The following is a 26,110-nucleotide window of genomic DNA, read 5'->3' on the forward strand; positions in this document are numbered from 1 at the left end:
CTCAAAGATATCAGTCCCTGGGAGTGGGTTTAAATATAGTGTCCTTCCTCTTAGCCCCATGCATAATCTGCTCTATTTTCCACTCTTAACAATACCCCCCACAGCAATAAAGGGATGTCAAAAAATGGCATCAATTGTCCACTACGGTCCCTTCGACGACATAAGTCGCTCACACCCAACCCTAAACTTCATCGAAAAGTACTGCAAAGCAACAGAAAGTCTGAACCTCGCCTCCATTCCCGCCTCCGCTTTCCTCTCCCCCTTCGCCATATTTCACGACACCAAGGCAACGTCCACCTCACAGCCTCACACATCTGGCAATGGACCGCCCGCCAATCCGCGCCTTTCTCATAGATCCGCTACAATATCATGGAAGTGAGAGTTGTGGGCAATGGCGGTGGGAAGGGCAGGGACGTGGTGTATTGCGAGTGTTTGGCGCATTTCCGACTGCTGGGCGATGAGGATGAGGTTTTGGTTCCGAGCTTCTTTGTTTGGACCGTGGGGGGAGGCGAGCCGGGGGAGGGTACGGATGGGAGGCAAATCCAGGAGGTTAGGGGGTTTTGGGATACGGGGATTATTGGACGGTATGTGACGGAGCTTAAGAAGGGTGGGAGGTCTGTGATGAAGTAGCTGCAGACTCATTGAGTGAAATGGGATTTCTTTGGGCAGCTAGTCGCGGGATCGAGGCTCTGCTTAAAGAGTCGAGGGTTACTGTGGATATTTTCTGCGGGCTACTCGCTAGGATTGCTGAGAGCATTGGGTTGATTCGTTTGTAAGTGTTTACTAACCCCGTTCTCCTTCTTGATGGGTATAGACGCCTAGCTAGACGAAGCTGTGGGATTAATGATGCCAAGTGCTGACTATGATGAAAGCAGTCAGCAATAACTAACCTAATTGACTCCTTTACTTGCTTATTCATTGTTGGGTTTCATGTAAAAGTTAAAGTCCTCGAACTGCTCCTATCAGCCTAACATTTTGTTTTCAATATACTATAATTTTGAAAACTCCTAGCAACCACCTACCAAATCAGAAAGAAAAAAAACGCATCTATCCTCCTTTCCTTGATTCATATATTGTGTCTCTTTATCAAGAGCTGTATTCCAAGACCAGGGGTATAGTTTGTATCCGCGCCCCAAATTCCCACCCAGCCTCACTTCCCCTGCATATTCCCACCCCTGTATCCCCGAACGACATCTCACCACCATCTCCAAACCGTGCGCGCCAAGAACCTGTGCGGCTCACCCCTACGAGTACCTACCTACCGATGCCAAATATCCAATCCAACATCGTTCCCTTCTACTTCGTCCCAGGCATAATAAACCCCCCAACAGGGGGGGTTGTGCCAGGGGTGCATTTCTATGCCAGCTCCTATTAGCAGAACCCCCGCCTTCACACCCCTGTTGGAGGGGTTATTATGCCTGGGACGAAGTAGCTTGGGCCTAAGACGTCCTAAGGTACTCACCTACATCTTCCTGCGAGGTTTTTCTTTTGTTGCACGTCGAGCTTTTTAGCTTGCTGCATGTCCGGGGAATGTGAGACAGGAGCTACTGTATGGCATGGTGACACAGCTTGTTGGCTAGTGTGGGTTTTGTGATAAGACTACTGTAAAGTGCTGTAAATGGATCATGGTTACAAATGGTTGCAGCGAAATTGATGGTATGTTGTCCCCCCTTTGGCCAATAGCAAAACTCCTCCACTTGATATCTTATAACTCCTCTCCTCTCCTCTACTTCAAGTTTCAGTCAATGACGCTATTACAAAAGCAAATAGCAATTCTCCCAAATATTACGTATACCTTCCTTTCTTTTCTTTCTTGCTCTTCTTCCTCAAGCAAAAACCCCCAATACAGCCAACCGTCCTACATTCTCCTCCCACCCAAAACACAGATGCATCCTCATGAACATCACCCTCTGCTCAAAAAGCCTAACCTCTTCCGCGCTCATGACACATACCTCCTTGACCGTCCTCCCGAAGAACTTCTCCCACGCCCTCTCGCTCCAGAGTAGTTTTCCCGGTGCAATAGCGCCGGTCTCGTCGAGGAGAGTGCCAAGGATCTTGGGGTTGATGTGGAGGGTTAGGGACATGTTGCAGTTGCGACAGGGTGTGGAGAGCATATTGGAATAGATAGGTATGCCGCAGCTGCCTGGGTTAGCGTGGCTTTTGTTGTGGGAGGGGAAAGGGGAAGGGAGCGAGCACCATTCAGCGCACATGAGCATGTTGCGGCGGTGGTAGGAGACGAGGGACATATCCATGATGGTCATGCTGAGGAAGCCTGTCAAGACTTGCTGGCCATCTGAACGAACCCTTATTCCAGAACATAAGTAAGTTAGATGATTATTAGGGCAAGGGAATAGGACGTACCAAGTATCCAGCTCAGCAAGTGTATACAATGGCCTAAAGGCTCCATATTCTGCAGCATCTATATCCCACACATCCTCCGGAAACTCCAAACACAAACTCTCCTTCTTCGTCAGCCCCACCGCATACTTCCGCAACCACTCGGCGTCAGGAAACTCAGGCTCAATCTCAATCATCGTCTGGCGAATCACACTTACACTGCCCTTCCCCTGATACTCAACCCTAAATCCCGGGTTCGAGATCAGCAAGATAGTCTGTCCAGACACCCACTCCTTCGCCGACTCAATCATGCCATCCCAAACAGCCATCCTCACCTCCCCTGTATGATCAAATAGCAACACCTCGAGTATCTCGCACTCGCCTCCGTTCTTCTTAGCAATCTTCCGCTTTGCTCCAACACTCTTGACACAAGCCAGGATCTTCGCCCCCTGAACGCCATCATGCCCATCGCGGACCCAGCTATCCAGCGCCATGAGCCCCGGCAGCGGCTGTCCCTTGCGGAACCCAATCGGTGCGTGGCAGAGAGCGTTCGTGCCGAGCGTCGTATGGATCATGATATGATCCGAGGTGACGCGGCCCGGAAACAGATTCGCGCAGACGATAACTCCATCGATAGTAACAGCGTCTCCTTTTGACGTGTCTGAGATGAATCCCGTCCAGATGGAAACCAGGTAGCCCAGCTTAAGCGGGTACGGATTGTGAGCAAAGTAGAGCTTAACCTGCGGAGAAAAGAAGAAAATACAAATCAGCACTAAATATCACCACTTGATTGATAAAAGGAAAAGGTGTGGGGAGAGAGACCGAGATCGCAGCACTGTCATCCTTGACCAGCATATAATGCCAGCCCGTCGCCTTTGGCTGCTTCTGGCTCTGACCGATGATGGTAGTGAAGTTAACGATGCGGCCAACGAACATGACAGCCTTCGGTCCGGGGATAAGCTGGTCGATGGTGCATTCTTCGTACTCGCGCTCTGGGTCCCATTTGCGGTTCAAAGGGTCCACTGCATCAGCTAGTTCTTCTTCTGTGAAGCCATCGCCGTGTCTTGGGGGTTCTTTAGGGGCAGCTTCTCCGTTTCCTGCTGCGGCCTCTCTTTTGTAAAAGGATTGGATGGAAGGGTATGCTTGAGGCATCTTGCATTCGCTTTTGGGGGTATGAATAGACTACAATAGTTCTAACAAGGTGAGTAGTAATGCGCTGTGATCATAAGAGGTTGAATGTTGTCCGAATTGAATCGCGTGGATGTTTCGGACGGATAACTTTCCGCTAGCCAACAACGAAAACACTCACTTGACAACCACACCATTATCCGTTGAAAGCTATTATGTGAAGAGCAATTGAAATTCTATTATATATGTCTAAAGAATGAATGCATAGCACTTATCGCCATGAGATAGACTAGAGGGTACTCCACAAAACTCGACTCATCAAATCCACGCAACTGTAAACTAAGATATCCAGAATTGATGCTACGTCCGAGAAACTCGTGCGTCTAACATGCCATAAATTCCGTTGAAGCAATTCCATACGAAGAGACTACGAACGCAAGATGCAATTAGAACAACTTGTGCTCCAAAGTCATATCATTCTCTGGCTCGAGACCGACACAGGCGCGAAAGATGTTGGTTAGAGCACCTCGCTGCTTAGCAAGAGCATTGACGACTGGGGTTCCAGGAGGGGTCAATGGAGCCTTAAGCATGTAGCTGAGGATGGATAGCACGCTGTGGAAGTTTCCAAACTCCTTAGTAGCAGCGCCATCAGTAGAGCTAGACTTCCATTGGATACGAGTCATCATCTCTGCAATCAAGACAAGGTCAATAATCAATGGGGAAGCAAGCAACGAGTCCTCGCAGACGTTGAAGAGACTGAGATGATTAGCAGGAGCCATGAAATACAACAGTGATTGACTTACGAGATAGTCTGGTGACCACCCATGAAGATCTCGGCATAGTACTCATCCAGAGCACGCTTGTTGTCACCAACAGCAGGCATGTACTTGATAACGACAGTGTGATCAGGGTGCTCACCCTTCTTGTAGAGCACATTGTTTGCCGCAACCATGTCATCGACGACATTGGACTTGGAGATCTCCTTGGAGCGGAACTGCTTCTGGGAGCTCAAGTTCTTGCCATCGTTGTTGCCAAGATGGTTGTAAGATGCAATGGAAGTGAGCTTGATACCAGCGCTGATCAAGAAGTCAACAAGAGCAGACTTCATCTTGGTCTGGCCAGACTTGAAGTCATCTCCGCCAATGAAGGACTTGTGTTTCTCGGCAAGCTCAATGCAACCAGCAACGAAGGTGTTTTGCGGAGAGCCGTTGATGAATGGAGCACCTTCAAGGATAGAAGCAACAGCGAAAATGGTGGAAGGAGCGACTTCCTCATGGCCATTCTCAATTGCCTTCATGAGGTTATCAGCGGTGTCGTTGACGCCTGGAACGAGCTCTGCGAAACGCTCAGTGTTGGCGGTCCACTGAACAATGACCTTGTCCAAACCGTTCTTGGCCTTGAAGTCACTAATTCACTGTCAGCACTTGCTTTTTAAAAGTGGAAAGGTTACCAAGTACTTACCGAATGTCCTTGCGGATCTGCTCAACATGCTCAAGGCTAGCCTTGCTACCAGCGAGGCAGTTGTCAGCACGATCCTCCTGGTTAGCGGCAATGAAGTCAGGATAGTAAACGCTGGGAAGAGGGACCATTGCAGTCATCTGCTTGTTGACTTGGGCCTTGAGGGTTGGCTCCAAAACGGCAGCACGGTCCATGGCAGCGGCCAGGTTCATGCCGCTGATGTCCCATCCGCCGATGGCGAGGTCATTGGGGTGGACCATAGGCAGGACTTTGTGGAAGGGGATGTTGACGTCCTCAGCGGTTTTAGCATTTATACCAAGTTTCATGGTTGAACCCATAACAACAGAGCCATAGTAATTAGCTGCACGAGGGCCCTCACGAGTATCCCAGGAGAGCCCGAGACGGTTGGCAATGATACCTGCGGTGACAGTTGTGCCATTGTTACCACCCCAACCAACGAGCATCATGCCGGTCTTGGGGATCTTGCGGTCAACCTTGAAGTCATAGAGAGTCTCCTTGGGAGTGGCCACGAATTTGCCATCGCCATTCTCAGTGACAGAGGTAGTACGGTAGGCATACTTGGTATTGATCTCGTCGTCAGAGTAGGTGACATTGGGTGAGCTGACCGTGAAGAGGTCCTGAGTGGCAGGAGAACTTGAAGCTGAACTGGTCGAGAAGCCGTTACCGACTTCAGCGTGGGGAGCCATGGTGAAAGAGTCTTGTGGGAAGTTTGTTGGAATGTAAAGGATTTATGTGTATTGAGTGTGTAGCGGATGCAAAACCACGAAGTGCCGGAGGTGTATGAGGTGTTGGTTACAAGGATTTATGTTTGTTTATCTTGTTAAAGGCGAGTCCGAAGCTCCTTCAGGAGAAGAGCAACGGCCTCCGGCAAACGGGTGATGCGATCTAGGAAATAATGGGTCAGCGGTGTTCATGTTCATAATGCTACCCAGTCGTGAAGTTGTAGAGAGAAAAGGCAAGGTATTGTTGCTGCTGGTGGGAAAGTATCGAAACTTCTGCGTCAAGATGGGGGGTATTTGGTGGAAAACTTACGAGTTGAGGAGGTTGGAAAACGTCTTGACGACGGGGTGACCACACTCGTAGTGCGATCGATTGGGGTTGAATTGGGTAAGAGGTTACGAGAACTACTTTGCAATTCTGAAATTGTTTGTGTGTTTGGTGAGAGAAGAAGAAGAAGACGAACAAGAGGGGAGGGGTACGAGATAAAGTAGGTGTAGGACCATGCCATGGGAACTTCGGTTATTTGCCCCACCAAAAAATCAACGGCTGATGGTGGGGCAGACTGCATGCAGCTTGCAGTCGATAAAGACAACAGATCAGGAACAGCTTACTTAACACGTGCATTAGTGGTATGTTATACGTACAGTAGATTGAAATAAGTACCTACTTATCATCGCATTCGTGTTCTTCTCCCAATGGCCCCCAATGGCCCCGATGTCGCACTCGCTTTGACTCCAGAAAAGGGGGTAGCGTTTGTGGAGGAGGGGGAGGGGTAGTAAGTGGATCGCACGACATGGGGAAGGGAAGTGCAGCCCCCAAACAGCACACTAGGGGCGTTCTTGTCAATCGGAAAGTATTAACCCATCACAGAAGCGGAAGAGAACTAAGATATACAGTAAAAACTTTGTTGAGTGAGGCTCTATAGTCCTCTCATAATCCAATCTTAGCCATACCAAAGCCTTCGACCGACTACAGGAGCCCGCCTCTACAACGTGCATATCGCAAGGCCAAGACCTGCTTGATTGTCTTCTGTCGTGAACTCTTGAGATACAGCAAATCTTTCTTTTGTGTCCTATCGTTACGTGGCAGTTTGCGGACAAGAAAGTAGCGGTCTGGTAGCGCATCAACCATGGTTGGCGCGTCAATATGCGAGCAAGCGCCGCCTTTTGGCCTACATCTCGTTGGCTTTTGAGGTGCGGCATTTTGTTGCACGTCTGAGAATCTTTATGGTAAGATAGAAGTGAGTTTGGAGCGTAGTGTAGCATTCATTGGTGGCCACGAATCCCACTTGAATTTGGCACTAAGTCGATCAGGAAGACAATCGAGTCCAATGGTTCCATGCAACGTGATGCCTTTCCAAAGACAGTGTCAAGACAGTACCGTCTTGACGTACATTGTTGAACTTTACATTACTTGGTAGACATCTAGTCCACCGGAACTGCATGGTAGGATGTACGAAGCATTGAGGTTCGGATGAAGCTCCGGTGACATCTCTACGATCCCAGGAACAATTGGAAGTTGCGGAACTTCAGTTTCCCAGATTTCAATCCAGTCCAATACCAGAAACAACTTCCTCTGCTTCAAAGATTAGCATAATGTATCTGGGAGCTGGATGAGAACAATCACCATGCGTTCAATCAGGCTTAAAAGCTTGAGAAATTAGCCAAGCTTGGCAAACCACATTTTACATACATGCGGCTTGGATGAAAAACAAGCCGAGGTGCTAGATATCAGGGGTAAGCGGTATGGATGACATTCGGCATTGAGATTCTGATATCCATGTTTGCAGCGTTCTGGACAATCTGGCTGATATGGACGTAAGGTCATGGAATATTAGGGCATGGAGCTCGGATATCACCTCAATCCGAGCATTCCTGGCATGAGAAACGCATTGGTTTTCATCTCCTACTAGCCCCGAGAACTGTTCAACGACGGGAGTCAAGACTCAAGAGGAAAAAATACATTACTGAAGTTTAGCATGATTGAGAATTGTTTCCGAGACTTTTGGGTTCAAGTGCCGAAAGAGCCTAGAGCGACTTCTGAAATAAGGTAAAAGAAGATGCCGTGAATCGTTGCACAGACGACGCCTGCACGTCATCTAAGCGTATATTTGACATGTTGTTGACTGGGTGGTGACAATACTAGGGAGCAAAACATGGCATGCCTCGTGTGGGAGGTTTTGTAAACAAATATATACCTTCGTACACTTGAACGCCATACACGAAACACGATCTCGATACAAGCCACCCACGCTGATCTGTGAAGGCGAGACTTGGTGATGGAGAGGAGTGACTTTACCGAAGGGACCGATGGCGGTTATCATGCAGATCACCCACCCGATTCAGAGAGTGATTGCTTGATTTGGCTGCGTCGTTGCTGATCAGGGCGGCCAAATTTCCCCTGAGCAAATCATCAATTCATCCCCATTGCGTGCCGGTCCTCTCTCTGGCTACGGAGTAGAATGGATGAACGCGGTTAAAGTTCTCGAGATTGGCCAATGATACCTACCTACCTGCCTACTGTACCAACCACACCACACCACATCACCAATTGGCAATTACTTACTTTAGCTTAGCTTCAGGAGCGAGGTTGAGATTGAGATTGAGATTAAAAAGGCATGGGAAACAGTTCCCCGCCGAGATAAGGACATGATGTTACTGCATTGTTGTCGATTGACGAGTTCTTGTGTACGTTGTACAATATCGAGTTGAACAAATATGCTTTCCTTATTAGCCGTGTGCGACTGCGTCAGACGTGTTGTTAGTACTCCCGCAAAACAACGGCCTGGATCGATATGTGTAGGTTTTGGTGGCTTGCCCGAGTTTGAAATTTCCATTTTGGTCCTCAATCTCGATAAAAATGGGTTCGCTCGGGAGGAGCGATGGCGTGGGCGTGGAAGCCGAATTCTAGAAGGCTAACCTCCCGCCCGTCTACAAGTATATACGTGAAATATCTCCAGATGCTTCATCATTTCCATGATTGTCGTGTTTACTTACCTGTAAAAGGCTTTGTACCGTATCGTATCATTAATCACAAGATCGTAAAACGCAATTCAACATCGCAAATTTAGTCCTTCGTAGGTTCATGCAGCTTGACTGACCCGCCCTATCGCCAACCCTGTCCGAGCTTGGCTTGGCTTGGGTCCACTACTGTACAAGAAGCCCCTGGCTGGTTTTACGCCTTCGTGCATCCCCGAACGTTGGAAGTCTCCCTCGTCCTTCATTTGTAACACATCCGCAACCAGGAATCCCTCTTTCGAGCGTCACCGGTGTCACCACTTTCTTCTCCCACAGTCCTTACAGTCCCAGCCGGCCTAGGAGCATCTGTTATTGCTTCATCACCCAGCTTCACCGCCTAATACGGCCTCTCTTCTCCTAATTTCCACTCGAACACCCACCTGAAAACATCAATAGACGCAGGAGGAATTGCGACCGTACAGCTTCCTCGCCTCTCAATACCACTTGAATTCGGAACATTGCCTATTAGGAAGTCTGCGGGGTATTTGGGAACGGAACAAAACTTTCGATCGACCATCTTTTCATTGCGGAGAACTTTCGACTCACCGCCAAACTGACGCGGTGTATGTCTTGATGAAAACGAGCAGTCTGCGTGAAAGAGTAACTGGAGTGACGAGAATTGGAAAGGATGGCGGACACCGCAAGACCGTCGAGCTTCTTGCCGACAATAAAATGCTCCATGTGTGCTCAAGATATCGAAATCTCGCAACTCGGAGAGCATGTTTGTAATGGCGCCGGTATGTATTTGCCCATTCCGCAACCTTCTAGAGCTGATTGAGATTTTGCAGCTACTCCCCCACCAGATAAATCTTTCTCCGGCAGGGCACACAATCGAAATCCTACAAATGGCTCTGGGTTCTTGAATCCTGCTAGAGCGATACCACCAAAAGTCGATACTTCGGCTGCTAGTAAGTCATTACAAGGAATCAGGTGAAATAACGGTACTGACAGCTTATAGACCGTCCGTATTTTTCCCAGAGCCCTTTGACTCCCAGGAGCGATTCACCCTCAAGAACGATGTCTCCAATTGATCGCTCACGTTCACCATTTGGGAGGCCCCTCCGAAGTGCGACTGCACCTTTAGCCAGAAGGCCACCTTCACCCGAAATTCTCTCTTCGAACCTGGATTGTGCCTTCCCTCCCTTTCCAACAAAAGCAGCTCCGCAAAGCCGACCCAAACAGGATCCAGAATACCTTAGGACCGGAAACGGTAGTCCTGATGTAGACCCGATGTATGCGCCTGTTAGCCCGAGAATGGTTAGTAGTGGTGGATTACTCCAGAGGATGAACACAATAGCGCCAGGGCCGTTTGATGTAAATGGTCGAAGACAGGCGCCAGATTCTGCAGCTGGTCGAGGGCATCAAAGACAAGCAACTTTAGGTAACCTAAGGGATCCCACGATGTCCACAAGTACAGCAGAAGTGGGCGGGTCAATACCTCGACCCTCTACCGCCGGACCTGGACCTGGACATTCTCGTTCGTCAACCATGAGTTCGGTTTCCTCAAAATCCGGCATTGCGGCGCCCAAGGTTCCTAGAAATAATGGGTATGGAGGATTTGGACCACCACCTGAGGACAGTGAGCCGCAACCTTTACGCCCCGAAGACAGGTCGCAAACGTTCCCAGCAAGGATTCCAAGTCAGCCCCCTGCCAGGAGGCCTACAGACCCGGGCCCAGCGAAAAGAAAGCAGTCGATCTCAGGGCAAGCAATCTCAGGACCTGACCTCTCAAGGCCTCTTCCTCCAAGAGGCGCTAGCATAATTAGACCTAGGACTGATGCCAGACTTGGTGATGCACCGCCTGTACCCTTCAACCTCAATCTTGCGGCCGAGTTTGGGATTGGCAACCCATATCACACGCCCACAGATTCGCAGTCTTCAGATGCATCTGGGTACAGCGAGGAGAGCAAGGCGAGCTCGCGATCAAGCCCTCCGCTATCAGTCGGCTCTGGTCGATCACCCCGTCAGCCATCTGAGTCTACCAACTTGGATGCTTTGATGTCTGGCCTTCAATCTTCAATGCTTGGTATAGCACCAACCCAGCCACTTACAAGTTCATCCCCTCCGAAGGTCGAGGAGCAATTTGCGCGTTCCCTCGCACCGCCGCCGCTTCTCAAGAGCAGTATGCTTGGTCCAGAATCTCCTATGGATCCTGCAATCCAAAATGGCGGGCGCATCTCTCCTCTTCAACCAATCAAATCTCCTCGTGCGCAAACTCCAAATGGAAACAACACTCGGGAGAAGCCTGTTCGCCGGACCACGGCCACGAAAGGAAATTGCAAAGGCTGCGGCCAAGCAATCACCGGCAAATCTGTATCTTCAGCTGATGGACGCTTGACCGGACGGTATCACAAGCACTGCTTCGTATGCGCGACATGTTCCGAGCCATTCCAAGCCTCGACTTTCTATGTGATCAACGACCGGCCATATTGTGAGCGACACTATCACAAATTGAACGGAAGCATTTGCACGGCGTGTGACAAAGGAATCGAAGGCCAGTTTCTTGAAAGCGAGAGGAAGCAGAAATTCCACCCCGGTTGTTTGACATGCGCAGATTGCAAGAGAAGCTTAAAGCATGACTATTTTGAGATGAACGGACGAGTATACTGCGAACGAGACGCGTTTAGGAGAGCGCAACAAGGCAGACTTCTCGGCCCTGGATTAGGAGCTGGGACGAACAAGATGGAGCGTCGAACGACGAGACTGATGATGTGACCGTGACCGGACTTATGAGACACTGGAACCTATTAACTTTGATTCTTCACAGGAGATCCGCTTGGATATGACCTTTCGACAAAGCGACTTTTTTTTTACCCTTTCTGCATTTACACGGCATGGCCCGCCCGTCTTATACCCTTCCCCTATTTTCGCATCTGGGATTGCATAATTGGATTCATTAAACTATTTGGGGTTAGTTATACCCTCGTTAAGCATGTTGCCGAGGGGTAGCAGGCATTTAAAATAATGTATATATGTATGTAGATATAAGGGAATCAACGTATCGAACGAGGCCCACGACAATCATGTGTTTATGCTGTGACTGCGACTAACTGTAGGTTTCCGGGACGTCATTACGGGTACCCGAGAATACCATGTACCATTACATACGCAGGAGCGGCGGACTGAACACAAGCGTTGCGACATGGAGAGCCTTTCTACTACGGTGTGACTGCACGGAGTATCTGTTCTATTAAAAGCATATGTCACTGTATATCAATGACCATAATCTGACAATATACACAGGTGGTAAGATTACGATCTGGGATCCGGGCTCATACATGGCTGTCCAACGGGCTGCGCCAGGAATTATCCGCAAAGTTTACGGCTACAATGTACCAATCAAGAAAGACGAACGGCAATGGAGCCGATGTAATCAGCAGTAAGGATAATGGATGACGCTTTTCGATTCTGAGGTATTCGTAAAACATCGGAAGAAATCATGAATGAGGTCAAAGGGACAGACAGACTGCTAGAAAATAGCAGATATTTGAACATGGCCTATTTTCTTTCGTGTGTAATGACTTCTCATTGGGGATATATCAATCCCTGGGAAGTGCACTATCTGATCCGGTCTTTGTAATGTTGCGCGGAGTATGAATGAATCAGGGGTTATGGGATGTTTGAATTACTGCATCCCGGAAAGTTGAGGTCGAATGTCGGAGTGAAGCATTTTAAGCTCTTATCATATAGAATGACTCAAGCACTTCGTATCAGACATATCGTTCAATTTTGAAAGGAAAAGAGTGAGAGTAAGGAAAATCCTCACCCTAATTGAAACATCACATTCAGTAATTCACGAGTAAGGTATAAAGGTAATTAATTATTATTGTTCTGATCGTGTACAACGCTACTAGGTCTCAGACATATACAAAAGCTGCGATCCATTAATTACCACCAAAGCGAAAGACAAGTATTAATAAATTTATGCAAACAGGCCCTGTTCAACAAGGCTCTCGACATCCCCTCCCGCAGCCTTAACAGCCCTCAACGCCGCCTGAGAAAGCCTCCTCCTCTTATCCATAGCCTCCTTCTCTCTCCGCGCCTTAGTTTTCGACGACCCGCTGGGCGCAACACCCGTCAAGATCTTCCTGCTATCACTCGGTGTATAGTTGACAAAGTCGCCCGCGCCTCCAAATCCAGGTGCCATTCGCGGCGTCGAGTGCTTGCTCATTTTAGGCGACTTGCGCTTGCGGACGTGGAAACCCGTCCCCGTCGATGGGGATTTAGGTGAGTCCGAGTCGCTAGAGCCGCTCGAGCGATTTTTGCGCACTGGACTTGTTTGCGATGGCTGCCTGGGTGAGGCTTGGTTGTAGGGTCGGCGGGCGTGGTATCTTGGCTGCGGCTGAGGAGCTGAATGCGTGAAGCCTTGTTGCTTCAGGGGTGGCGAGGTGACGAAGGATTGCTGGGGTGTGAAACCTGGCATTTGGATCATGAGTCCTGATGCCATGATGGATGAGTTGCAAGAGATGTCGTTGTTTTGGTATGCTAGGTCGTTCTGGAGTTGGTGAGCGAGGCTCTTGGTGGCGAGCTGCGGGTTGGTGTGATATCCATTTGGTAAAGGCTGGGCCATGGGTGCAGTGGGGGCATGATTCCACCATATCGGTACTTCTATGTCGGCTGATGGGTATATGCTCGGGCTACCAAAGTTGTTGCGCTCTGAAGATCCAGGTGCCTGTCGCCACCAGAAGGCCGTGGTGTTCTGGTGTTGAGGAGTAATCGGAAAACCAACTTCCTCTCCGTTTGATTTCGGAGAATGATCATTGCTCAATAATGGAGTTGTCTGAGGTGTTTGTAATGCAGTAGCTTGATTTATCTGCGGAGTATTGTATGCGGGTCCGTCAGGCCTTCTAACGTCAAGTTCGAGAATCTCGTCCAGGGTGGTAGGTCTATCGGCAACCCCTGTAGGTGATAGAAAGGAAACCGGGTTTTCTTCAAAGTCGAACTTGAACGTCAATGCATCCGCTTGAAGCTTATTTCCCAAATTCTCGATGCTTGACTGGCTAAGATTGGGAGCACGTCCCATTTTTGGGGAAGAGTTCTTTCGAATCGGGCTCCGAAGAGATCTTTCGATATTGCTAGTCGCTTTTTTGAATGTCTTAGAAAGTGATTCCACGAGACGAGTCTTTCTTCGAGAAGCTACAGTCGCGGCTGATGAGGGTGATGATGGTAAAGAATGCTGAGGGGGGGCGAGTATATGAGGGGAATCCAATGTGATTCCTTCAAGGCTGAGAAGCTCGCCATCTGAAATCGCGGCTCTGCCAGACGAGTATAGGCCATTGCCTTGTATATGACTAGGGCGTGATGAGGCTAAGGCTGGATCGAATGTCGCCCAGGAATCGCCTTGCCAGGACTCGCGAGCATTTGTGTTCTTCGAGTCATCTTCGAGGGAGCTCAGGGTCTCGTGACTATCGCTAAGTGATCGTTGCAGATAATTTGGTTGCGGGAGAGCAGAGTATTCGGACCGTTCGCTATAAGTGGGGCTGAACGTCAGGAATTGTTCGAAGAAATCGTGGTCCAGATCCTCGAATCCTTGCCCGAAGAAGTTTGGGTCGGTCCCCTTGTCGCTGGGGTAAGAAGCGACGGCAGAGGAAGACATGCTAAAGAATGCGGACTCGTTAACAAGGTTGGAATAAGGTTTGGGAATAAGGTTTATGTAGTGCTTCTCAGTGGCTTGCAGTGACGGATCTGTAAAAGGCAGGGGAAGTAATGACGAAGTAAACGTGACAAAAACGGTCTGAGGGGAGATACTTATGCGTAGATCAGGTGCCTGAGGAGAATACCAGCCATCTGCATTATTCTGTACATAACTATAATGAAATATCTGGAATGTGAGACCTTCTCGTGATTGACCTTTGTCTTCCACGTGCCACACGTGATAATTGACAGTTTGCACCGCAATCAAACATGACATGGATTCCTCGAGGGGGCGATCAACATTCTCGTTGCCTGCCATTGCATTTGTGGTGGCGAGCTGCGTGCAAGATCAGTGGTTGGGTGTGGAATGCTTCCATTTCACAAAAAGGCGGGGTGCATATCCGCATTCCTCAATGCTCCATGGCTCCGGAATTCGACTGCTAAGCGAATAATACATGAAGAGGAATGGGTGGCGGGTATGGATTTGCTTTCTCGAGCAGTGCTCCAACCTCACACATTACCTGACGTTTGCAGGGCTTACGTACCGTCGGCATAGTTGGCTATGACATATGAGGTGCCGGGGTGATGGTTATCTTCCGCATTATTGCACAAAGAAGACCTTCTCCCAAGGCTGAATTTGAGTTAGCAAAAACATGAAAAGTTGGTATCTACGTTGAGTTTCCAGAGTGTATAGGCATCTAGAGAACTACTCTCGTAAGTAGAATACGAGTACGTATGCGAATCTGATGGGACATGAAGTTTGGATCAAATGTACATAGCATTGCTGAAAACTATCATGGGCGATCCGTTGAGAATACAGGAGGCATAAACGCCATACCTGCAATGAGATTATTAGCAAGGCTCCTTCTATATCTCTCTCCAGGCATACTTACCACCACCAGTACTCTTAGCATCCAGCGGCTCCTCATGAATACCACCTGCAGACCTCGAGATGACATGTCGTCTCAGCATCGCTAGAATTTCACTATTCTTCCACCTCGTCGGCACCGGTCTATACGCTGGCTTGAATGTCCCAATAGTCTGAGCCCATTCCCCGCTCCTCGGGCTGCCCTGTCGCCACTCATCCGTCTCAAGTTTTGGTTCCTTATCCGTGCCTTGAGCATTAGCCGTAGCGCCTTCTGGTCCACGGCCAGCTCCCTCAGCTGTCTCTTGTGATGTAGGCGTAGGTTCCTGCGTGGCCCAATAATATATATCCCAATCATTTTCGTCCAAGAATAGATCGAATTGTGCCATCTGCGCAGGAGTCATATCTCGAAGGTGTGCTTCTGCGAACGTAGACATGAGAAGATCACTCTCCAGTGTTCCTCTCTTGCGGCTCTGATCTGAATCCAATGATTAGCCTAGGCCATTGTTATGGAAGGGGGATGAGTGCGAACATAACAACCTAGCTCTCGTAGTATTCGCATCCTCACCCGTTCTCCTCAACGGCTCAATTTTAAACTTTGCTCCCTCCATCTGCCCAACACCCATCTCAGCATTTGGTCCATCCTCAGGGGCTTTCTGCGTGCCACCCGTCATACGCTCCGTATTCTCCGGCACAGAGTCTTTCGGCACAAAATCCGCATCAACAGACGTTAGGAGCTCCGGAGGCGCTTTCCGAGCTCCCGCAGATGGCATATCGTTTGCGATTGTCGATGTCGTGTTCGTCATATGGGGATTGAGTGGTTTCTCGGTCTGGATCTTGCGGTGGCCTGCTGCCGTTTCGTGTTCTTTCGAGTTTCCGGGACCAGCCAGGCGGCGCGCGGTCATGGATATTGGGCGCGTGAAGGCCATTGAAGGCCTCACGGAGCGTAGAATCAATCTAGCTGACGACATTATGTGATATTTGAAGTGTTGGGGTTACAGAAGATGGTTGATGTTGAGCTCCCTCAATCGAACTGTTGTTGTCTTGAGAGTATACAAGTATGGGGAAGCTCTCGTCTGCGTCATTATGTTTCTACTGCGGTTTTGTCCACGTGACTGTGCGCAGATTTCACACCCCATTTTTAGTGCTTTAGAGAGCATGTAAGCAAGCAGCAAAGTCATATTCTTTCAGAGGAATACCCCTTGTAGAAATATTGTTGCTGTCCAAGGACATGCTCAATCTTGGATGTCATCCCTCAGGTGGGGCGCGCCCCCTTTTCATTAAGCGAAAGATCCCTGCTATTTGAGACTATAAATAATGGTACAAGCGACCGAACTCAATCGTTATATTAGGAATTTCATGCTCGGGGGTCTTAGAAAGGTAGGCTCCTACCATACACCATAGATATCATCAATTTATTCTGCCTAGTATGTTCTATATCATCCCATATCCATGTTCTGTCAGAAGAAAAATGCCGCAGTATTGAAAAAGCATCTCCCCTTTACCTGCGCATAATACCCAACTACCTAGATAGTCATCGCAACCTCCATGCCTCTCTCATACAGTATCACTTTAACGTCCTGCTCTAGGAAGTCAGCGAATAAGGAACCTTGATGCCAGAACTAACAAGTCCAGCTATCTTGTCGTCTACACTCTCAGCCACGGATGCCTCGTCATCGAAATACAGGCTCCTCCTGATAATCAAATTGAAACTGTAATTGGCCTATGACTTCTACTGCTCTCGGGAACGGAAGTCAGATTCATTGGTTTTTGAAGACCAGATTCTTGCTTTACGGTCGGCTCTTTCAGAAGAGATCGCTGGTTGAGGATTGTTTCGGCGCGTTGAGCGATGTCCTCTTCTGGAGTTAGGGGACTGGAGGTAACGATGGGCTGATGAGTTTGATAGCGGTTGGGCCGTTCTTCGAGGCCATCTTCTGCATTGACCTATTCTCTATAAGATTGGTAGTTTGAAGAGAAGGGCACACTTACTGATCGGATGACTTCTAGAAACAGAGCCGTCTTACCAGGTGCTCGTAAATACATGGCCGCGTTGCGCAAATGGATGTCGTATGTTATCCACACACCAATATTCTCGCCCGCAACACCTGTAATGGTATAGACAAGCATATCCTGCACCTTGAAACTCAATATCTTTCGCCAAAGCGATGAACAACAGCACGCTCTTCAAATCCCACGCCTGCAAATCTGCCACGCCATGATCAGGACGTTTTCCCTCCAATAGAAGATCAATCAGCGGCACGATAGTAGCGCTTCCCGCCTCCGCTCAAACCGTAATCATAAAATGGCAGTGCTTAAGTAACACCAATCCAGAAACCTTCAATTTCTTCTGCGGTGGACCCTCTGCGCGGCCCTTGGACCGTCTGTTAGACTCGTCTCGTCTGGATGCGTCTTCATTCACAAAGCAGCCTTCTTGATCCAGCCTTTCAGTGCATCATAAGCCCACCATCCAGGCACCCGATCTGAGAGCAAGAATGGAAACTCGACCTCGAGGCATTCGAGGATAGACCAATGTGCGATGGTGGTGCTATATTTACCACAAGACTCCTTGTAAAGCTCGTTGACTTGGAGCAAGTCCAGGATTCGCTCTTCGATGGCGGTGAATTGGTTAGGGGTGATGTTGAAGCCGAGGAAGATATGTGAGTTTTTGTAGGTGGCGAAGGGTTAAGGATCGCCATCTTCGTTACGGTTTTCGTACCGTTCTTGTGTGGGTGCGGGGAGGCCGCCGCAGATGGAGGGTTTCTTGAACAGTGTTTCGCGGTAGTACTAGGATATGTAGATGGAGCGGTTTAGAGACCATGGAATGTTACGTATGATGAAGATTGAGTAAACAGAGGAGATCGAATCGCTCTTGATGTAACTGCTCTTGGAAACGAGTATTCACAAGAGTGAAAATTCGTCTTCGGTAGCAATGATAGAGAAGTGTAGGATATAAGGCCTAGACGGATTTTGGTCTTTAGTAAACGGTTTCAAGGGGTGAATTGAATACGCTAGACAGTGTCAAAAAGTGAATGCTCATCGGCTAAAGTTTCACCTTGCTTTTATGCTAAGGTGTTTTGTTGGTACTTGTTGCAATAGAGTGGAAGAAAGCTATTGGAAATTCGCTTGGTTGAGCTGAGTTGACCGAAATTCACTTTAACGCTTGCAATTTACAACTTCGCTCCAAGATCAATTTGAGTCTCTGACCGTTAAAACCCTTAGAAAATCGAAATGAATCCTTGAGAAACTTTGGAAAATTGCCCACAATGCTCGAGGTGGATACTAGAAATATTCGCATTTTGAAAGCGGAAGATATCAACACCAAAAACAATATTTTACCTTGCACTTTAGATACTAGGAAACCGGATTTGACTGAATTTGATATATTGAAGATCGATCTGCTGATCATCGTATCTTGTAAAAATCCGGAGCATACTCCACTAGCCAACTCTTCTCGATCTTCGTAACATCCCTTATAAAAGTCTTGTTCCCCGTCTCCATAACCTCATGAAAGATAACCCAATCAGCTCTGCGATTAAACATCAACGAACTCGGATGAGCATGTAATATCGTGCCTCCCGCAACATTTCTGAACGTGCCGTCGGGTTGCATCTTCGCTGCGTGAGCGAAGAATCCTGTCGTTAGACAACGACGGATCTTCTCTCCTTTATCTGGGCCGCCGACTGCTAAGGGGTGCTTGTTGGCGTTGGAAGAGAGCGTTTCATCGACGACGATACCGAATCTCTCGAGGTAGCGTTTCAGCTGGGCTCGTATGCTAACAGCGCGCGTGAGGGCTTTGAAATTGATATAGTTGTCATGGCAGAACTTCGTTTCTTTCCTGCCTTTCGTAACGAAGGCTTGGTAGACATTGAGAAGCGTGATATGATCTCCTTCCTCAACAGCAAATTTCCGACGTGCTGTCTCCATTTTCTTCTTTTCGCCGTCATGATGGAACCAGATATTGCCTCCGACGCTTGTCATTGCTGCAATGGTCAAAATCTCGCTTAGACACCCAAACGATGATGCAGATAGTAGGGTTTTGGCCATCATGGGCTCTACGGCTAATTCTGCCATGCGCGTGCCGAGTGGACGCGTCAACTTGGCGTAGTCGTCGAGTGCACCGAGGGAATAGAGGAGCTCAAGAGCACGAATGACGAGTTCTGCTGGAGGGGAGGTGATAAAGTCGAATCGAACAATGTTGTCGATTCCTAAAGCCTTGAGCTGTAGAATGACGGGCGCTAAGTTTGACCTTTGTATCTCTGGTATCGTGGCGTCCTCAAGCGATTGGAATGTTGACTCTGTATATAGGCGGTAGCATTTTCCAGTCTTTGTTCGACCAGCCCGCCCTGCTCTCTGGGTAGCCGATGCTTTCGATATAGGAGTAGCTGTCAGTGTTTCAATGCCCGTCAAAGGATTGAAAGCTCGTAATTTGACGAATCCAGTATCCACAACATAGACGATCCCGTCGATTGTGATAGATGCTTCTGCGATATTTGTGGAGAATATGACCTTTCTCGTGTTTTCAGGTGCCTCTTCGAAGACGTACATCTGCTGCTCTGTCGATAGTCCCGCGTATAACGGTAGTGGCATAATCGTTTGTGCTCGAGGATGCAGATTCGCAGCTCGTTCAGAGATTGCTTGTACAGCAGTATCGATCTCTTCTCTTCCCGTAAGAAAGACTAGAATGTCTCCATCGGGTTCCTTCGTATGTATGTCAAAGACCGTTTGCACGGCCTTCTCAACGTAGTCCTCAGCAGGTTTCTCTACATACAGAACGTCGACGGGATACATTCTTCCCTCCAAACTGATGATCCTCCCAATGTTACCACCGAGCACATTATCGGTATCTGGAGCTGTTGAACCGCCTTGAGAAACCAGATCATCAAGAGTCACAGCAGCTGGGGTGGCCGGCTTCGGCTGGATTTCGGTGTCTCCTGCGAAGAATTTGAGAAAATCCTCTGCTTGCAAAGTAGCACTACTAATGATGATCCTCAGATCATTCGGGCGCCTCTTCAAGATCTTCTTAAGCACCCCAAGAAGAACATCCGTGCTCAATGATCGTTCATGAGCTTCATCCACCATGATCACCGAATATCGTGACAGCAGGGGATCTATGAGAGCTTCTCTGAGTAATAGCCCATCTGTTAAGAACTTGATGCGTGTCGAAGCTGAAGTGACATCTTCAAATCGGATTGAGTAGCCGACTTCTTCACCAACTTTACATCCTGCTTCTTCAGCTACTCTGATAGCCACTGTAGTTGCCGCTACTCGACGAGGCTGAAAAAGTTAGCTTCCTGTGATGTATTCACGGAGCAAGGCTGGCTTACCTGAGTAACTGCAATAATCTTGCCCTCTGCACACCATCCTGCTTGCTCTAGATACTGAGGTATCTGTGTTGTTTTCCCCGAACCGGTATGTCCAACGACAATTGTGACTGGGTACTTCTCTATTAGGTAGAGGAGATTCTGCCTGTGCCGAGCGATGGGGAGAAGTGACGCTGGCTTGTGTAGGGAGGGGATAAAGTTGGCAGAGAGGTCGAAGTCAGCCATATTGTGAAAGTCACATCATCACGTGTAGATGGTCCTCAAAGACTGGAGCTTCTTCCCCTTCTCGTGAGGTCACGAGATGGTTGGGATGCAAAAAAGGAGTATATTTTAAATGTCGTTTACGCAAAAAGTGGAGCCTGATTTATGTAGCCTCAGGCTAGCAAAACCATTTTCCACTCCAAGAATGCGTTGCTCTTTGGTCTCGCATTCCTCTTGGATGACTGTTGGTTATTGCTGCCGGTAAAATGCCATTTATCTTAACTTTCATTACGGTACACAGGGCACAGCACAGTACAGTACTGCTAGCACAGCTTACGGATAATAATCTGCATCGGGTTAATTATCCACGCCGTTGGCTGTTGTTGTGCGACTTTGTGCACCTACTCTAGAGGCGAGGCGTTAATTTTAATCTCTCACGCTTCGCGCTGCCAACCACAGCGAGCTAGGGTCGAACGCTGATCGGATAAGGGGTGAGTGAGGGCTGAAGAAGTTACAGTATGTTGCTCAAATGTTGACTTGAGATGAGGAATCGTCGTGAAGGACAAGACGCGACTTTGACCTCTACTTTACTCTCATAAATTTACGACTACTATACTCGAGACCTTTTGATGCTGTCAAATCACATCTTTTGGGTGGCGCAGAAACAATTTGATGAGGTTTGTGAGGCTTGAGAGCAGCATCCCTGTGGGCGGTTCCTGAGTAACCTGTTCTGGAAGCTCCTGTTGTGGACCTGCAGACTTATTTAGATCATGTCCGCCACGCCTCAGGTTACCTATGTCACGCTTCGATCCTGTAAGGGAGGTCGTCCAAACCATTATTGTGTAGATCAAGAATGGTTTGATAGCTACCTATAGAAGAAGCATGTTATATATTTGTAGAGAGTGTAAGAATTCAGTGAAATCTATCTGTCGATTATTAATTCCCGAGTACTTGTACCTTATTCCCTTCCCTTCTTCCCCAGCTTCATCTCATCTCGTTTTGGGATTCAATGCCTGCCCCTCTGCCCCCTGAGCTCCACCAATCCGAATGACTTTCGAGTGGCGAGACTCCGCATCGGCGCATTAGTACGGCCCAATACAGGCCAATCAACACCCGTCCGTCTTCTATTCCCACTCTCAACCTGCTCTTCAATCGCTTCCCCTTCTTCCCTCTTCTCATCACCACGAAGCCGTCAACTCGATTGCCTGCCAGACGGGCTTGCCATTCATTCAATTTGGTCACTGTCACTGTCACGACCATCACACTCTTTTACTCATGTTCTGACCGTAGTCATTCTTTCGAAAACCACTGCTTTTGCGAATTTGCTTCATCGACTGTTCAGGTGTAACCGGTAGCCAGCTACGGGTTTGAGGTTGAGCGTTTCATTACTTACTCCGAATACTGCTGCCACCGACAACACCGACAACCACATTAATCGCTTTGTACATATCTCCCCACACTGCTCGCACCTTCCTGTTCCCATCGACAGCATCACGACCCCAAACACCATTTGTTCGCTTTGCTCAATTCACACCAGCACTGGTCCCAGGGCTGAGCTACCTCCGCCAGTATCGTCAATATGGAGCACCACGAAGCAGTGAATGTTGTGAGGCTGGGCCCTCGGATACCACATCCAGAAGCAGTGGGTATGATGGGCAATGTAATGGAAATCGCGGTCCCAGGTCGCATCGTCGAACGCACCCCACCTACTGGCACTGAAGATTCATCATCATCCACAACCTCAACCTCCTCTAGCTCCAGCTCTTCAAGCTCTTGTGGTGCGAATTCATGCGAGAAGGGGGTTGGCGGCTCTACGTATTCTCTGCCCATCGCTCTTGGTATTGTGTAAGTGAATGCATCATTTGTGTCAGCATCAACTCTGACATAACTTTAGTATCCCCCTGGTTGGCGCCCTGGTCTTGTTTCTTTACCTCCACCGTAGACATGTTCGCAGACAGAGGATCGAGGATGCCAACGATAGACACGCGTCTATGGACTTCGGATTGGGAGACGTGCCTCAACCTGGCCGACCTAGGAAGAATAAGAATGGGCCAAATATGACTGAGATGGATCTTGGTGGAGAAAAGGGAATCACGCATGCAAGCCAGCGATCTATGGACTTCAACATGGAAAGCCCCTATCTTCTGCCTCCGGAGGTACAAAACTCTCGGGAATCTCTGCATTCTTTGTCAAGGTCGACCGAAGACCCCTACAGACCTGTTACTCAGTACTATCCAGGCGACGAGAAGTCAATTCGCTCCCTATCGAGGAATAATGGCTCCTCCATCTACACCGGTTCCAGCATGGCGCCATCAAGAATGCATGATACAGGTACATCAGAGCTTCTACCAAATGCTTCGAGTATGCCCCGAAGCCATCCTCCACGCGTCAACTCCCTTCACCAAAGCAATGCGCTTCCAGGTTCTACCGATTCTCGACCACCGGTTCCACCTTATCCTTCTGAGCCACCACAGGCTCATCTCCCCGAACCACCACACTCAGAAGAGATCAATAGCAAAGGCCTGCCCACAAGCCCTCGCCCCGGACAAAGTCTGGCCCCAATTTCCCCTACTGCTGGAAATGACCGGACATCAGTTGCTAGTGACAATGCTGCCATGAGGCAAAGCAACAACTACCTGGGTGCTTTCATCATTGGCGACGACGAAGCGCCAGCACCTCTAAGCACGCCCCCAGAGACAACTCGCAAACCTCCACCTCCAATGATCAATACTCTTCCACCGAGCTCCCAGGCCTTCGAAGAAGATGATGATCAGTATGGTGATGGATTCAAGGTCACTCCCCCTTCTCCAAGCCACGATGCTGAGACTATGCGAGGTCAGAGGTATTCCATGGATGTTCCTCCAGAAGAGTTTGCTCAAGCTGGTTTGGGCGCCCCTGGGTTTGACCCAAAGCGTCTCTCTATGGGATTCCGTCCATTGCCCCCAGACGCTGTCACCGAGTCGGATGATCCAGAAATCAGAGCAAACAGAATCCGTTCTTTCTACAAGGAATACTTTGACGACTCGAAACCAGATCCATCTGGAGGTCAGTACTATGAGGATTATGACGAGAATTACTTGGGCGAGGCCGCCTACTTCGACCCTGACACTAATGCGTTTGTTATGCCCTACTCACAACCTGTCACACGTCGTGCCATGACACCACCTCCAAGAGGCAGATTTGGAGGGCCGCCCCGTGCTTTGCATGGTTCAATGGGTGCAATGCCTGGACCTCGAGGACAACCAGGCCCAAGAGCCTTCTCTTCGGCCTCAGGTCGTCCACCGCCAAGGAAGCCAATGCCTCCCCCATCAGCTCTCAACACCTTGCCAACTCCCTCAAAACTCAAGGACGATTCATTTGCTCTATTGAATACTCACGAGTTCGCGCCACCACAAAACTATCGTGACAGAGTGGCTGGTAGATCTGATAGTCCACTCGGAGAGAGACGTCCGTACTCGCCATCAGTACCCGCGTTTACTCCAACCGTCAGTGCTTTTGATGAGCTCGCAGCCATGCCAAGCCCGTAAGTAGTTAAATACATTTTCCACCGTGATATTACTAACCCGACGATAGACATCTGCTCCGCAAGTCTGGAACCTTTACCGGACTGGATTTCGCACCACCAAAGAGGATTAGGGATCCTGATAGCATGAGTGACGCCGGCAGTATTCGCAGCAACCGCAGTGGTATCTCGAAGGTACAGCTAGGAGCCATCCGTAGTGGAGCGTACCGCATCAGCAGAATCCCCAAGGACGCCGTCTTCACGAAGGACGATCTAGCTGCGACGCTGAAGCCATCGTGGGACATGCAAAGATGATGAGCCAGCCAGCAATAATGTCTGTTTCTTTCGTAGTGCGTTTCCCCGCTTGGGGCTATGACTCGAGGCATTTGAGCGTGCATTTTTGATTTCAGTCGCAACATGGCGACCCCACCTACACACATACAAAACAGCATCTCATGTCAAAAGGGACTGGCTGTGACGAAGCTATTTGCTCGCTTTTCTAAGGGTTGGGTTACTACCGACCTCTCTGGGTAATGTCTTTGTAATAGAATTGGGATGGTGCTACCGTTGGTTTTCAGGTGTATTGAAATTTGCATATAGATGCCAGACACTGACAACGAACTGGATATTGAAAAAGTGCCTGGTGAAGTTTTTTGTGTATTGTACATCATAACAACCAATGGAACATGGAAATGGGACAAATTATTTCCTTTATGATTGAACATGTGTAAAGTGAATTTGTGCATCGCTGAACAAATACTGTAGCCCCTGTTCTTATCGTGGTAAATAATATATATATTATACCTATACCAAGTAAATGTTCTGACGTCAACTCCTTTTACCCATGCTCGACTTCCTTGTCAACCAAAAGTCCAGGTCAGAAATCAGGATACCGAATGTCTCGATTCTACGCTTGGTGGGTCTCCAACCTCTAAAATTGACGGGACCGTATAATGTTTTCGGGGAGAGAGGAGAGGAGAGCAGTTTGATACCAACTGTAGCGATGACGAGGGGTGAATGAAGATGGGGAGGAACATTTTTATACTTGTACACCGTGCCAGTAGAAAGCCGTGGTGGTTGAAACCGGAGGCTCCGTTGAAGGAAGATAGGTATGGATATCCTCCGCCATTGGGAATGGGAATCTGGATCTGGGAGTTCTTTTTGATCCTGGACTGCAGATTGGACCCTGAACTGACGGGGTACTGTACTCGGCACAGGTTTTACATTTTGACTTACTCTGTACTTCTTCGTGCTATAGCTATGAGGGCGAGAAGAGAAGGAGAATTTATGTAATTGAGATCTCACCCATCTGATCTAGTTTTGCTTCTAAGCGATGAATTCTCGGAGTAAGGCGAGCCCAGGCCAGGTGACAAAGGAAAAGGCAACGTTGCGGCTGGAACTGGACAGACTACACAGCCTCAATGTCACGCTTTTCATCGCTGTACACTGTCGAGACTGTACAGTACTAAAATCCTCAAAGCTGGCGGACTCCGCCATGCCCGGGCCCCGTAGTCCAGCGCTAGAGAGTCAGCAGTGCAGCGCTATCGAAGAAACGGTCGTTAAAGGGCAAAAAGATGGGCTCCGCTCCCTCTTCGTAATAATATGTAGAGTTTAAATTTTCTAAAATAGAAAAGACAGAGAGACGATTCGCTGGTAGAAGACGGAGTAGCAAGACTTGCTGGACGGGGTTAGAGGGACATGCTAAGTGACTTTATGGGCCATTCAGATCGTCGTGTGGAGTCCTAAAGCGGATAGGAGTGGGACAATTGTCACCCGTATTCGTGGTTAGTTTGGACAACTCGTATTAAATTATTCTGCATCTATCCATAATTCGTTCATCCTGGTAATGTTCAAGTTCTTGTCGCACGCACGTACGCACGCACCACACCGTATTCAAGTCAAGTTT

The 26,110-nt window shown here is 48.7% G+C and overlaps 7 protein-coding genes across 7 annotated transcripts; 2 read left to right on the forward strand and 5 right to left on the reverse strand.

Annotated features, from left to right (window-relative positions):
* Positions 1-1,826: 1,826 nt before the first annotated feature.
* On the reverse strand, positions 1,827-3,489 carry LHYA1_G006075 (uncharacterized protein; the record flags this gene model as incomplete). The annotated part of the gene is made up of 3 exons (XM_031151016.1): positions 1,827-2,304; positions 2,362-3,077; positions 3,160-3,489. The coding sequence occupies 3 exons, from the start codon at positions 3,487-3,489 to the stop codon at positions 1,827-1,829; spliced, it is 1,524 nt and encodes a 507-aa protein (XP_031003875.1).
* Positions 3,490-3,911: 422 nt separating this feature from the next.
* Positions 3,912-5,630, reverse strand: ino1 (Inositol-3-phosphate synthase; the record flags this gene model as incomplete). Its single annotated transcript, XM_031151017.1, has 3 exons — positions 3,912-4,221; positions 4,269-4,871; positions 4,927-5,630. The coding sequence occupies 3 exons, from the start codon at positions 5,628-5,630 to the stop codon at positions 3,912-3,914; spliced, it is 1,617 nt and encodes a 538-aa protein (XP_031003874.1).
* A 3,679-nt stretch (positions 5,631-9,309) lies between these two features.
* On the forward strand, positions 9,310-11,396 carry PXL1 (Paxillin-like protein; the record flags this gene model as incomplete). Its single annotated transcript, XM_031151018.1, has 3 exons — positions 9,310-9,418; positions 9,470-9,589; positions 9,640-11,396. 3 exons carry the CDS (start codon positions 9,310-9,312, stop codon positions 11,394-11,396), a joined length of 1,986 nt encoding a protein of 661 aa, XP_031003873.1.
* A 1,207-nt stretch (positions 11,397-12,603) lies between these two features.
* Positions 12,604-14,634, reverse strand: wetA (Developmental regulatory protein; the record flags this gene model as incomplete). The annotated part of the gene is made up of 1 exon (XM_031151019.1): positions 12,604-14,634. One exon carries the CDS (start codon positions 14,632-14,634, stop codon positions 12,604-12,606), a length of 2,031 nt encoding a protein of 676 aa, XP_031003882.1.
* Positions 14,635-15,109: 475 nt separating this feature from the next.
* On the reverse strand, positions 15,110-16,151 carry LHYA1_G006079 (Succinate dehydrogenase assembly factor 2, mitochondrial; the record flags this gene model as incomplete). Its single annotated transcript, XM_031151020.1, has 3 exons — positions 15,110-15,153; positions 15,209-15,658; positions 15,713-16,151. The coding sequence occupies 3 exons, from the start codon at positions 16,149-16,151 to the stop codon at positions 15,110-15,112; spliced, it is 933 nt and encodes a 310-aa protein (XP_031003881.1).
* A 2,431-nt stretch (positions 16,152-18,582) lies between these two features.
* DHX35 (putative ATP-dependent RNA helicase) lies at positions 18,583-20,726 on the reverse strand (the record flags this gene model as incomplete). Its single annotated transcript, XM_031151021.1, has 2 exons — positions 18,583-20,454; positions 20,505-20,726. The coding sequence occupies 2 exons, from the start codon at positions 20,724-20,726 to the stop codon at positions 18,583-18,585; spliced, it is 2,094 nt and encodes a 697-aa protein (XP_031003884.1).
* A 1,555-nt stretch (positions 20,727-22,281) lies between these two features.
* On the forward strand, positions 22,282-24,519 carry LHYA1_G006081 (uncharacterized protein; the record flags this gene model as incomplete). Its single annotated transcript, XM_031151022.1, has 3 exons — positions 22,282-22,547; positions 22,597-24,225; positions 24,276-24,519. 3 exons carry the CDS (start codon positions 22,282-22,284, stop codon positions 24,517-24,519), a joined length of 2,139 nt encoding a protein of 712 aa, XP_031003858.1.
* Between the last annotated feature and the right edge of the window lie 1,591 nt (positions 24,520-26,110).

Source organism: Lachnellula hyalina (genome assembly GCF_007821495.1).
Source record: "Lachnellula hyalina strain CBS 185.66 chromosome Unknown contig00107, whole genome shotgun sequence".
Taxonomy (NCBI): domain Eukaryota; kingdom Fungi; phylum Ascomycota; class Leotiomycetes; order Helotiales; family Lachnaceae; genus Lachnellula; species Lachnellula hyalina.